Source organism: Orycteropus afer, unplaced genomic scaffold (assembly GCF_000298275.1).
Source record: "Orycteropus afer afer isolate SDZICR_OR568_19922 unplaced genomic scaffold, OryAfe1.0 scaffold00003, whole genome shotgun sequence".
Lineage (NCBI taxonomy): Eukaryota > Metazoa > Chordata > Mammalia > Tubulidentata > Orycteropodidae > Orycteropus > Orycteropus afer.
In genome coordinates, this window is record NW_006921590.1 from 24,959,496 (window position 1) to 24,973,558 (window position 14,063).

Here is a 14,063-nt window from a genome sequence, read left to right on the forward strand (position 1 = left end):
AGACTCTAAAACCAGTATGTTTATTTGCCTTTTTTTTTGATAGGGGAGGGACAGCAGTTGGCTTCCCTTCATATCTGTTTCTTAGGATGTCAATTTATACTGATACATCAACTAATTACAGGACTTCAAACTGGTTCATTCCAATTTGAGCCCCTGCTGAAAGTGCACTTCTATAGTCTAGATGTACTGAATCACAAGCTACATTTTTAACAAGGTCCCCAAGGGATTCTTAAGCATACATCTTCTTAAAATGTAGTAGAAAACCCTTAACAAAATGGATTTACACAGAGGCTGCATCAGTGGGCTCAAACATAGCAACAACTAGGAGGATGACCCAGGACCAGTTATTGCTTCATTCTGTTGTACACAGGGTCACTATGAGTCAAGACTCAACAGCACCTAAGGACAATAACAACAGCCACTTTTACTCCCCAAAATCTCTCTGGTAAGTAATCCAGACACTTATTTGAAGTTCTAAATCTGGGAAATGTGACTTTTAGTTGTATTAATTTGCCAAGACCAGCCCTATTAAACAGCTAACAATAACAAGCTAGCACATACAAAAGCACACATATACTAACCCCGCTTGTCATCTGGTTCCTGCTTGGTTTTAACAAGATCAACTTGTCTCCCAGTTATGCCTAAGGCTGCCAAGTCAATTACACCTTTCTGACTACTATCATGGAGATGGCTCTGGTCCACTATATTGGCCTTTGCTTTGTTAGATTTCATCATGAAGTCTTTCAGTGCCAGAAGTTTATCTTCCTCTTCCTCAGTCATTCCCTAAAATCAAATAAAACCATACGTTTTAGGTTATTTTCACAAGTAATGGCAACAGACCTCAGAATGACTGATAACTGAAGGGTCAGACCACCCAACTTAAAATTTAAGAGTCAGAATGATGAAATGAAGCAAGGCAAGAGAAAAAGAAAGTGAAAGTATCAATACAGAATAACATCCCACTGCTCTGATCTCCCAAACACTTACTATATTACGGCACTTTCTACTTTAGATCACAATAGTTTATTTTTATCTTAACTTTCCTTCTAAATGGCAGCCAGCATTCACATATAATTCATCTTCAAAATCTCCAAAGAACTTAACACAGTTATCTTGTATTTAGTAGATCCTCAGTATATAACTGATGAGTCAATATTTAATATCTAAACAATAATTCTGAAATACAACATTAAGCAAAGGAAAGTGCATGTCAATCTTGCTCCCAGAAGTGTTGAGAGTACTAAATGAGGCACTCTGTGAAAGAATGCTGTGATGTATATAAAACATTCTACAAATCTCAGGAATTAAATTAGGAATGCTGGTTGAACTGTAATTGTAAGCAACATGTCAATGATTGGAGACAGACTTCCTGGGTTCAAATCCCAGCTCTGTTATTTATTCTCTGTGTAATCTTGTGCAAGTTACTCAATTTCTTCATGCCTCCATTTATTCATCTACAAAATGAGGATAATTACCACTACCCACCTTATAAGGTTACAGTGAAATTTTAATGGTTAATTCCCTAAAGCACTTGGAACACTTGAAACTGAGACAAAATAAACAGCAAATAATTAATCTAAATAATTCAATATGCAACTTAAAGATTCTGGTAAATGGTACAGTTCTGCATTTTCTGCTTAATGTTCCACTCATTCATAGAAACCTCTGGTTATGTTTTTTACTATGCAAATAAAGAAACAGCAAAATGGTATTTACCAAAATGATAATTTACCAAAATGGTAATTCCCTTAAGGCCTCAATCTAGAATCTAACTAAAGTTTAAAGTAATATTTACAACTGACAAGCATAATATACCACAAACAAATCCTAAGAAATTAGAAACCTAAGAAACAATGAAATAAAATTACATTAAAGTGAATAATCAGAGATCCCTGACTGGATTTTTTTTTAATTATTATTTTATTTTTTATGAGATTTTTTTATTTTCACTTCTCTTCCTAAAGTTCACTTAAAGAAGATAATTTTACAGCTATACTAAGAGTTCTATTCTGTTTGTTATTATATTTTTAGTCTACATAAAAGAGGGTCATCATAAGAACCATAAAAAGCAATGAAGTACTGATACATGCTATAGCATGGATAAATCTTGAAAACATTATGCTGAATGAAAGAAGGCAGACAAAAGGCCACATACTGGTGATTCCATTTATATGAAATGTCTAGAATAGGCAAACCCATAGAGACAGAAGTAGATTAGTGGTTGTCATGGGCTGCAGAAGGGACAAATGGGAAATGACTGCTAACAGGCACCAGGTTTCTTTCTGGAATGATGAAAACATTCTGGAAATAGATTGTGGTGACCATGCACTTTGTAAATATACTAAAAAGCACTGAATTGTATACTTCAAAAGAGTGAACTTTATGGTATGTGATTTACATCTCAGTAAAAAGAAAATTTTGGGAATATACCATCAAAAATAAAAAATAAACTGACAAGGGTATTATAAGAAAGGAAAATTAAATGACAAATTCATCATAAACCTAAATGTAAAAATATTCAATAAAGTATCATCAAACCAAAGGTTAATTTAACATTTGGAAATCATTCAATGTAGTTTACCACATTAACAGAAGAGAAAAATTATATAGTGATCTCAGTACATGAAGAAAAAGCATTTACTAAAAATTTAAGATTCTTCCATGATAATACTCCTAGCAAGTCAAGAATAGAAGGAATGTCTTTCATCTGATAAAAAGGCTATACAAACATCACACTAAATAACGTTGATAGTTTTTACTCTGATAGGAGAAACAATATAAGAATGGCCATTATCACCAATTCTATTTAACACTATACTGAAGATCTTAGTCACTTAAATAAGACAAGGAAAACAAAGGTATTCAGATTGGGAAAGAAATGACTAAAACTGTTACTATTCATACATGATACAATCGAGAATATATAAATCGAAAAGAAATACAGACAAATTGTTGGAATTAGTAAGTTTTGTGAGGTTGGTGGAGGTGAGACCCTTGAGACTATGGCTCCTAGTTATCCTTCAGGCCTGGAATTGAATTCACTCCCATGGCTTCCAGCCTAACAACAGACAGGCATATAGGGTGAACATTTTACATCAGGTAGACACACTCCTTAGAGCAAATCAATCATGGGAGAACAGAAGCGAAGTATTTGGACAGGGAGATAGCTTAGGGGGCAGGAATGCATAGGAAAAAGGACACAGCATAGAGGTAACCACAAGGAGGAAGTGGGAAGAGAGATGCTACATTGTGGGGAACTGCAGTCAGTGTCATGAAACAAAATGTGTATGAACTGCTGTATGGAAAATGAATTTGCTCTGTAAACTCTCACCCAAATCACAAAAAAAATTAAAAAAAAAACTGAACAAAGAATTTATAGTTCATTCACATACAGTTCTTATTTTGTCTTACTTTTTAATGCAAGAAAAGGTTGGAAGTCTTTTCAATGATTTAAAAGCTGCATGTGCAGCAAGTGAAGGTGTCTGTGATGAAGACTCTCGTGTAACATAGTGCCTAAGGCATTTGACTGCTAACCAGAAGGCTGGTGGTTCAAATCCACCAGCCACTCCTCAGAAGGAAGACTTGGCAATCTATTTCTGCAGAGATAATGCCTCGGAAACCCAAGGAGGAGTCGCTATGAGTGGAAGAGACTCTAAGGCAGTGTGTTTGGTTTTTTTTTTGGTTTAGGGGCTGGTTCAATCATTTCAAAGTGAGGGCAAATTTACATAACATTAAAGCAAGGCTCTGAAAAAGTACCACCCCACTCAAAGATGGCAGCTGACTACACTGCTTTGAATATGTATGGTTTTTCACGGTCTTCCCAATAATCCAGTCTCACACATCAGGCTCCTGAAAAGGTTCACTATACCTCTTCTGATTCTCCCATTTCAATGCTTCAACCCATAATTTTTCTCATTGCAAGTATTATGAAAATCACCCAAATTGTAAAATTTAGGTCTGTTCCTGTTTTGCCTTGTCTGCCATATCTTTTGAACCAATTCAAAACCCTATATTGAAGGGTCAGTAGGAGTTGTCTGTAAGTTGGATGTTCATAACCAGAAGGCTGCCTGTGTACTATTTACAACACTATTAAAAAAGCAAATGCTCAAAATATTTATAATAAAGATAGGTCAGAAGTTTTACAAAATAAACCATAGAACAGTATTGTAATACATTTTAAAAGACCTAATTAAATGAAAACATATACTATGTTCATGGACTGGAGTACTCAGTATTATAAACACATCAATTCTTTCCCACAGATTTAATGAGATCGCAATCAACAGACCCACTTTTTTTTTTGGTAGAAAGTGACAAGCTGATTTCAAATTGTATACAGAAATGCAAAGAACCAACAACAGTCAAGACAATCCTGAAAATGAAAAACAAACAAGAGATTCTGCTCCACCAGAGATCAAACCTTACCATTAAGTTATCTAACTAAGAGAGTACGATACTGGTAAAAGTCCATAAACACACCCATGGATATCTGCTTCTGGTCATGTGGAGGAATAGGGACCAGATTTCTCCTCTCACTCTAAACAATTATAAAACCATACAATCTATATGAAACATTGTTCACACACTGGACAACAGGCAGTGCAGGGCTGTTATACCTAAAATAAAATGAGTCCTATGATTATCCTTAGTATACTGCCTTGAGAAATTTTCCAGGCCATGACACAAGGGCAGGAAGTCAAATAAATCTTGACAATTGAGCTGAGTTGGAGAGACAGATCAGAGCTCAAGGAGAACAAGAAGGCTGACTCTGTGTGGCAGAGAACTGGAAAGGTGAGACCTGCAGAGAGAGAGAGCTTCAGAGCGCTACAGAAGGATTTGCTCCAGTCTCTTTGAATATTGAACTGCGTATGTGAAGAAAAAACTATGCAAGGCCAGGGAAAGAGCAACCAAAAATCAGTAAGCCAAATAACTTCTGAGGCTTACATGAAGCTGGGAACAGTTCATGTTCCCATCAGCCAGAATAGAAATACCTCTTAATACATAAGGCATCATGCACAGTCTCAGAAGTCCTTAGTAATGGGGCAAAACAGGCCATAGACTAAAGGTTGCTCTGGACCTGTCCTAACAAAACTTAAAAGGATCAAACTGATTCCAAGTAACAACTGTGCAACAGAACAAGCTGAAGACTAAAAGAATTCAGCAACTAACAACATGAAATTCACAATGTCCCATATCCACTAAATAAAGAACTTCAAAGCCCATACTCCTGTAACATGCCATCTTGCCTCTCAAACGGAAATAAACAAGGGACAGTGAGCTATGACTGAGAAGCATGCTTGAGTTTTATTTTGACTTAAGAATAAGTTTGGGTGAAGAGGGTCAGGGATTGGAGGAAAATTTAAATTTTCTTATATCTCTCTTCTTACATCTTTTCAATTTCACACCTGTATCTAGACTACTCAGTCAAAATTTATTAAAATAAAAATTACTAATAAGTAAAAATGTCAAGTCCTTGTCATTTTTTAAAAGATAAGGCATGAAATCATTTTGTATTCTGTATTAGCACCTAACTAAATGGATGCAAATAAAACAGGGAGCTCTTATAGATGAGAGCTGTCTAAAACAGCCCTGCCACGTGTCATTGCCAGATGGTAAGTCCAACTGAAAATCTGGAGTGCAAGCAGATTCAAATTCCCATATGGGTTATGTTCCAGAAGCGTAAAGTCTGTTACCTAGAACTCTGGACATATTTTCCCCTTGAAACAATGTGAGTCTGGTCTAGAAAGGCCTATTTTACCCATGATGTATCTGAAGTGAGTCTTATACAAAAAGAGCACTCACTGTGCTGTTGTTATGTACAATCGAGTCAGCCTCAATTCATAGTGACCCCTCCTTGGGTTTCCGAGGCGGTATCACTATGGAAGTAGACTGTCCAACCTTCCTTCTGAAAGAGCACTGTAGAACCCCAGGGGAAAAAAATCTGTAGAAATGTTAAGAATTCCTACTTACTGAGACTAAAACTTGTCTCATCTCTCTATAGCCCTGACAGTAGAAACAAGGACTTAATGTCCCACCTTCCAAGCCTCCCTTAGCTCTAAGGCTGTGCTAGTAATCCCCAGAAACTCAGGCAATGCAGGGACCAAAAGGAAGTGAAGGCAGAGAAAAGGTCTGCAAGGGTCTGGAGATGAACTGTACATGGGTTCTTCACAAATCTGAGTAAAACCCAAGCAAATTCTCAGTTTTAGTCAGCTCCCTGTCCTTTATTTACTTTACTATGAAAGGCAACATGGCATGGTATACAGTGTATGCTTTGGAGCTAGACAGGCTTAGGTTCAAACTCAGCCCTGAAATTCACTGAAATGTGTAAGCACAGGCAAACTAACCCTTTTCGTGTCTCAGTTTCATTCCATCTGTTGTTCAGGCTTGTTTTAAGGACAGTCACAAAACATGGAAAGAACCAACTACAGTGGTAGACTCATTGTAGGTCCTCAAAAAATGGAAGCTGGTGGTGTTTGGCTGTTATTTCTCCTGAGGACCTCAGAGATATATGACCTGCTTTCCCTTCTATAGCAGAATCTGTCTTCTTGAAACAGAAGTCTCCTCGTGCTTAGGAGTCTCCTGAAGCTATATCATAGCTTCAACATCAACACAGAATTACCTGTTCTTCTTTTTCCACTCAGACAAGTGAGGGGATAAGTGACAAACAAATACAACAAGCATTGACAGTTATGAAGGAAGCAAGTCAGAACACTTTAGTGACTTCATCACAGCATCCAGTGATGGGGGCTGGCACTGAGAAAGCAGCAGTGCAAGAAGGACTTGAAAGAAAAACAGTGGAAAGTAGAAAAGCTGAAGGAATGGCTCCTTCCCTCTCCTTCATTTCACCCAGGACAGTGGCAAAAGCTAAATCATGGCAAGGTAAAAAACAGAAACAGGAACTCAAATGGCCTCATGGAGTAATTCATGACTTACACGGAAAAGAAATCTTCAGTAGACAAGCTTTTAATATACAAGATTAAATTAAATTCAGGTAGAATACCAATGAATCACACACTGTCTGAGACAGAAGAAATACTTAGATTGGGGTAGTTGTTTTGTTTCCTTTCAGCCTTTTTTAGTGAAAGGATACACATATATACACTGTGGTGGTACAATTTGGAGAAGAATAGTGAGAACGTCTGTACGACATGAAGAACGTAATCAATGTCACTGAATTGTCCATGTAGAAATAGTTGAAAGGATATGTGATTAAGCATATTTTCACCAAAATTGGGTGTTTTTATTGCATACTGAAATATCTTTAAGGATCATTTATTCAGGATAAACAACACAAAAATGTGAATCAATAGCCAATTTTCTGTAGCTTTCTAAAATATATCTAACACATGAGACATATGGAGCCCTGGTGGCATAATGGTTCAGCACTTGGCTGCTACTCAAAAGGTCAGCAGTTGGAACCATCCAGCTGTTCCACAGAAGAAAGATGTGGCAGTCTGCTTCAATAAACATTTCAGCCTTAGAAACTCTACGGGTCTGTTGTACTCTGCCTATAGGGTCACTATGACTTGGGACTGACTCCATGGCACTGAGTGTGGTTTTTTAATGTATGAGCCAAGGTTAAAACAATCCATAGAAAAAGCTCCTGGGCAATTCAAGTCACATCAAATTAAGTCTTTCACAATACAGGAAACAGAACCACTGGTCTGGAAAGGACATTCAGTGGCAATCTCAGCCTCCAGGCAAATCTAGACCTCAAAGAACCAAAATGGTTATTGACCAGCCTCCCATAGGAGACTGTTCCAATTTTCAATCATCCAAACCAACATCTGGACATCACAGCAGTGCATATTCTGTGGCAAGCACAATACATAAAAGGATGTATATACCAAAACTAACAAAATTCTCTGTCTGCCACTGAAAGCATTTTCTCATCTTCTTTTCCCCTTGGACATGAGATGACTGATTGTCAAGCCCTCTCTTTACAAAAACCTTATGCAGACTTAAAGACAGTCATTAAAACTATCCCTCAGCATTAGCCTCATGGCTCATGGAGGATTTATGCAGAAACTTTCTTTCTAACCATTTTTATTCCTATCTTAACCTCTGCAGGTTCCACACATCCCTCTTAAAAACAGGATACTGAATCTAGACTTGGTATTTCTAAAGAGGCCTTACTGATGCCAAGTATAATATAAAGATTACCTCCCAGTTCTAACAATACTTGTTAATTCATCCAAGTTTATACACTTTTAAGATACAGAAATAAACTGCTACTTTATTCAACCTAAGATGCATTACAGATCCCAGTTACTTCAGCTGTTTGCATATTGTGAGTGCTCTATAAATGCTGGATTGAAATGATCCAGGGTTTTTCTGTGTGGCATCTGTGTTTTGCAGAATTTCTTCTAATACAATTTCATTATATTTTTGGTGAAATATTGGACTGAGTCAAGAATATTACTTAACTCGAAGGTTATATCCACTGTCTTTCTCTCATTTATATAGCTAGTAATCACAAAAGAAGTCTAATAGTTCTCCATGATTCCTTACTTAGCTCAACCCAATGCCTCATAATCATCCCAGTATCTCCTACATACCGAAGTAAATGCGGAAGATGTCTGCCAGATTTATTTATTCCACTTGTTATGATACAACCTAATCAACCAAAAACATTTTTTATAGCTAGATAGATGCTTATTTTTATTAAATTTACATTTAAATGTTAAGGTTTCAGAAAGGTGATACAACCTGAGAGAGTAATTTCTTCAGAAGCTGTGCTATGGCAGGATCCTCAGGTGGGGGGCAGTCAGGAATGGACCCATTTCGTTTCTTCTGACGCATATGAAGGTGTCTGAACAAGCTAGTAATATCTTTAGACCTCAAAGCATAATCAAATATAGAACGACTTACTGGCTCTTTTAGAACACTGAGTAGAACGAGTTTTCTTTCAATCTATGTTAGAAAAATAAAAACAATCAGCCAAAGATGTACAATATAGAAATTTTCAATCAATACAACCTGTGTAAAGTTAACATAGGGTATTTATTTCTAAGGAAATGGGGGATACCGACATCTGTAATTTTGTTAAGAAAAAAAAGACTACTACTGAATTTTAAAGGGCTGTTATTTCTTACTTTTCATGGTTAGCATAAGGGTACACATCTGTGTCTACCATACCAGAAAACAAAATAATAAATACCCAGGCTAGAAAACTCTTTCTAAACAGCCTTTCCTAGATCCCAAAATGGCAGATGACTTACCGATTTTAAAAAGTACCTGCACTTCACAGGTCTAATAGCCAATAGGTACTGATCACCAGAAAAGTCTCAATAAACCAGAAGTCTTCTCTATAGTCATCAAGTTTTCCCAGTAGATTCCACTATCTCTAAAAAGCATTACTCTACCCATGGAGTTCATAAAATCCTTTCTCTTATTGTTACCAAGAACACTTTCCTTGTCAATGCACATATATTAAAAAGAATGAGCACTAACAGTAACTTAGAGAACTTTCTTTTGGTGTATTTTAATACCTGGTGACTTGGCCAGTGAAGACCTATATCTGATTGACAAAACCTAAAATAAAATGGTATCTATCTTTTGTCTAATCCAAACTATAGAGAGGTAAGATTTATGACACAAATGGACAACTTGCCTCTCAACTATTGATCCTGGCCTTTCGAAATATAAAACCATGATAAAATTAAAAGAAAAAAAAAAATCTAAGAGAACAAGAGAGTCCTTGGTGTACATTTCTAACAAACCACATGTGTGTCAGATTCATTTAGTAAACCACCACTAAAAGTTATTACAAATAAATATATCCAATTTTTAAATCCCAGGGATACTTTCTTCACATTGTGTTAAAAAAAAAGTTTAATAAAATTTATAAATAAAACAACTAAGCAGAAGTAGTAGGCATCTTTAGACCATATTCCCAAAGAAGCTGAAATATACTTCAAAAAAACCCAAAAAGCTTATTTATCTATATTTTGAGGGTACATAAGTTGTTCTTGGAGTAAAAAAAAAGGGGGGGGGCAACAATTCTATAACCCCTATGAAGTAAAGAATAATGATCCTCAGAAAAGGATGAAAGTAAGGGAAAAAGTAAGGACTGTTGATACACCCAAAGATTCCTAGTTTCCAGAGGATATCCAGACTGCTTTTTCTAGTGAAAGGAAAATCATGCTCAGATATAAAAAGAGAAGAAAGCCACAGAGGCACGTAGGTTTCTAAACAAGAAATAAAACTTTGGTGAAAATAGGGTATTTTCAACCCCATGTACCAGAATCATCATTCAACGTTCCATTCAATTTAAATAACTATTTTGATAGCTGACTATCTAGCTGGATGAAGAGTGTAAGTATTTAAAAGCTAGGTAAGTAATTTTTGCCTTGTATAAATCAAAGGCCCAAGTTTATCATCAAGTGCTTAACTGCTAAGTGGTAGAAGGGCTCATGAGATTTAAAAAAAAAAAAACAGAACAAGCTGGTCCAAAACAAAAACATCTGAAAAATCTTTTTCGAATTTATTTTAAGTGCCAACTTCGGCTGAAAGCAGTTACACTTTTTACAGTGAAAGCAGGGGTCCATCAGTATACATTTTCATAGATTACATTTCACTTTAATGGCAGATGCTTTAGAATACTCACAAAAGAAAATAAAGTATGAACTACTGAGTGCTATATTATACATAACATGATATACAGCATAATACTCTCCAAGTTGTCTTACCCTCAAAGATGCTTGGTCCATTAACATTAACTAGCTTGAAAGCAAGTATGAAAATGCTACAGCACAATTTAAATCTTGAAAATGTTTAAGAAGAAGGGACCCTCTAAACACTTTTTTTAAAAGGGGCACAGTTTGGAGGGAGGATGGATCCCAAGATGGAACATGTATACCTGTATTATTGGCTGAGTAATGTACGGGTCAAGGTAAGGCATCAGTTTGCAGTAGACATCGGCTGTGCTTATTTGATGGGCTACCACTGTTATAAATCCCACGGCACCATAGCGTATCCACAGATTGGGATGACACAGGAAGGGGGCTACAGAGTGGGAAAAAAAGGTATAACTCAAACCAGGTTCATAAACAATTTCAAATGATTAGGAGAAGCAAATTTTCACCTTATAACATAATTGATAAAGGAATTATACCACAATGCTACAATCAGGTACCTTTAAATATTCAATTAACTTGAGGCATAAATTCCATTAAGCGAAAACACTAATATTATTATATTCTCTTATCATAAATATCAGCAATATCATAAAGTAATAAAAATACCTACTTCCTTTCTAAGGATTTAAAATTGATATTTTTTTACCCAGTGCTCTGGTAGCGTAGTGCCTAAAGCACTTAACTGCTAACCAGAAGGCTGGTGGTTCAAATCCACCAGCCACTCCTCGGAAAGAAGGTTGGGCAATCTACTTACGTAGTGATACTGCCTTGGAAACCCAAGGAGGGGTCTGACTCAACAGCATATAACAATAACAACAACAAAGATATATCTACTCATTACCAGACTGAATTAAAAATTAATCAACAGACATTAAGATAAAGAACAAGACAGGGATGCCCACTCTCACCACTGCTATTCAACTTTGTTCTGGAAGTCCTAGCCAGAGCAATTAGTCTAGAACAAATAAACAAAAGGGATCCAAATCAAGAAGGAGAAAGTAAAATTATCCCTTTTCACAGACGGCATAATCCTATGCATAGAAAACACCAAAGATTCCTTGAGAATGTTATCAGAACTACTAATTGAATTCAGCAAAGTAGTAGGTACAAGGTCAACAAATAAAACTCAATCAGGTTTCTGTACAGCAGCAGTGAGCAAGCAGAAAAGGAAATTAAGGCAATATTACATTTATAATAGCATCTAAAAGAATAAAATGCCTAGGAATAAATTTAACTAGGAAGGTGAAAAACTTATACACAGAAAATTATAAAGCATTACTGAAATAAATTAAAGAACTAAATAAATACATGCTGTGTCTGTGGACTAGAAGACCTGATACAGTTAAGATGTCAATACTATCCAAAACAATCTATAAATGTAATGCAAGGCCCATCAAAATCCCAATAGCCTCTTTTGTAGAAAAGCCAATCCTCAAATTTATATGGAAGGATGAGGGATCCTGAATAGCTAATGTAATCTGAAGAAGAATAAAGTAGGAAGACTTACAATTTCTGATTTCAAAACATGCAGAAAAATGAATTAGGATCCATCCTTCATACTATATTCAAATCAATTCAAAGTGGACCAAGGATGTAAATGTTAAGAAAAAATAAACACATAAAATCCTTAGAAGAAAACAAATGCCTGGCTGTGAGGCCTAGTTTTTAAACAACAGATTATCAGGTATGACAACAAAAGCACAAGCAGCAAAAAGACAAAATAGGTAATTGGGTCTCATAAAAATAAAATACTTTTGCTCATCAAAGACTTTATCAACAAAGTAGCATAGTGCCTAAGGCACTTGACTGCTCACCAGAAAGCTGGCGGTTCAAACCCACCAGCCACTCCTCGGAAGGAAGGTTGGGTAATTAGAAATACCATTTGACCCAGCCATCCTATTACTAGGTATATATCACTATTTTGTAGTGATACTGCCTCAGAAACCCAAGGAAGGGTCGCTATGAGTCGGGTCCAACTCGACGGCACCTAACAACAACAATATATGGCATAAATAGACTATCAAGAATAACTCAAAATGCACAAACAGCAGAAGAGAAACCAGATGATTGGGACCTTCTAAAAATTAAATTTTTATGTGCTTCCAAAGGCTTCTCCAAAAGAGTCAAAAGAGAACCTACATATTGGGAAAAAATATTTGGTAATAACATAATCTGACAAGGGACTTATCTGTAGAATTTATAGAAAACTCCAACACCTCAATAACGAAGAAACAAACAATCCAATTAAAAAATGGGCAGAAGACATGAATAGACACTTCACCAAGGAGGATATTCAGGTGGCCAACAAAGATGAAGAAATGCTCACGATTATTAACTATTACAGAGGTGCAAATCAAAACAACAATGAGATACCATCTTGCTCCAGCACTAGTACCAAAGTTCAACAAGACAGAAAATTACATATGCTGGCGAGGATATGGAGAGATTGGGACTCTCATACATTGCTGGTGGGACTGTAAAATGGTACAACCATTGTGAAAAGCAGTATGGCGATTCCTGAAAAAGTTGGAATTAGAAATACCATTTGACCCAGCCATTCCATTACTAGGTATATATCCTAAAGAAGTGAGAGCCGTGACAAGAACAGACGTATGCACACCCATGTTCATCACAGCACTATTTACAATAGCCAAAAGATGGAAACAACCTAGGCGTCCATCAACTGAGGAATGGACAACCAAACTATGGTACATACACAAAAGGGAATACTATGCAACACTAAATAATAATGTAGAATCTGCAAAACACTGAATAACGTGGATGAACTTGGAGGACATTATGCTGAGTGAAATAAGTCAATCACAAAAGGACAAATACTGTATTAGTCCGTTACTATAAAAGTTAAGGGAAAGTTTATCTATAGAAGGAAATTTTCTATGTTGGTTACCAGGGTGGGAGGGGAGGGGGGGGAACACTGTTAGATAGAGAGAGATAAGTATTGATTTGTGTGAAGAGAAGAGCAATGTACCAAATGTGAGTGATCAACATGGTGGCACTGAGGAAGAGAAAGACATAGAGAGGTATGTGGGAGGTACAGACAACAAAGATGAACCCTTATGCACACAGAGTACTGCACTGTTAGTGACGGCAAACATGGGTATAAGGGTGGATAGATGGGTGGACAGGCTGAACTATTAGGTATGTCTATGAAGCAGGGAGTATACCCAAGAACATGTATAGGGTTGGCAGACAATGGTCCTCTAAGTTTATGTGTATGATCTGAATTCCCAGGTGTATAGTAGAGCTGACAAGGGGCAAGGCTGTCGTCACTGCTTGGTCACAGCCAGCTACCCAGTGGGACCAAGTAGTTGAACCTGTGAGCTCGGGAGACCATAGTCACAGGGGACATCAAGCTCAATTGGCATAACATACTACAAAAACATTGTTCCACCTCCTACTTTG

At 36.6% G+C, this 14,063-nt stretch overlaps 1 protein-coding gene across 1 annotated transcript in view; it reads right to left on the reverse strand.

The window, feature by feature from the left end:
* PIK3R4 (phosphoinositide-3-kinase regulatory subunit 4) overlaps positions 1 to 14,063 on the reverse strand; it is a 91,492-nt gene that overhangs the window by 27,276 nt on the left and 50,153 nt on the right. The window contains exons 7-9 of the mRNA XM_007936842.2: positions 10,862 to 11,007; positions 8,710 to 8,913; positions 582 to 783 (exon numbers count right to left, since the gene is read on the reverse strand). Of these exons, the coding sequence (XP_007935033.1) occupies positions 582 to 783; positions 8,710 to 8,913; positions 10,862 to 11,007 (552 nt within the window). The remainder of the gene's footprint in view (positions 1 to 581; positions 784 to 8,709; positions 8,914 to 10,861; positions 11,008 to 14,063) is intronic.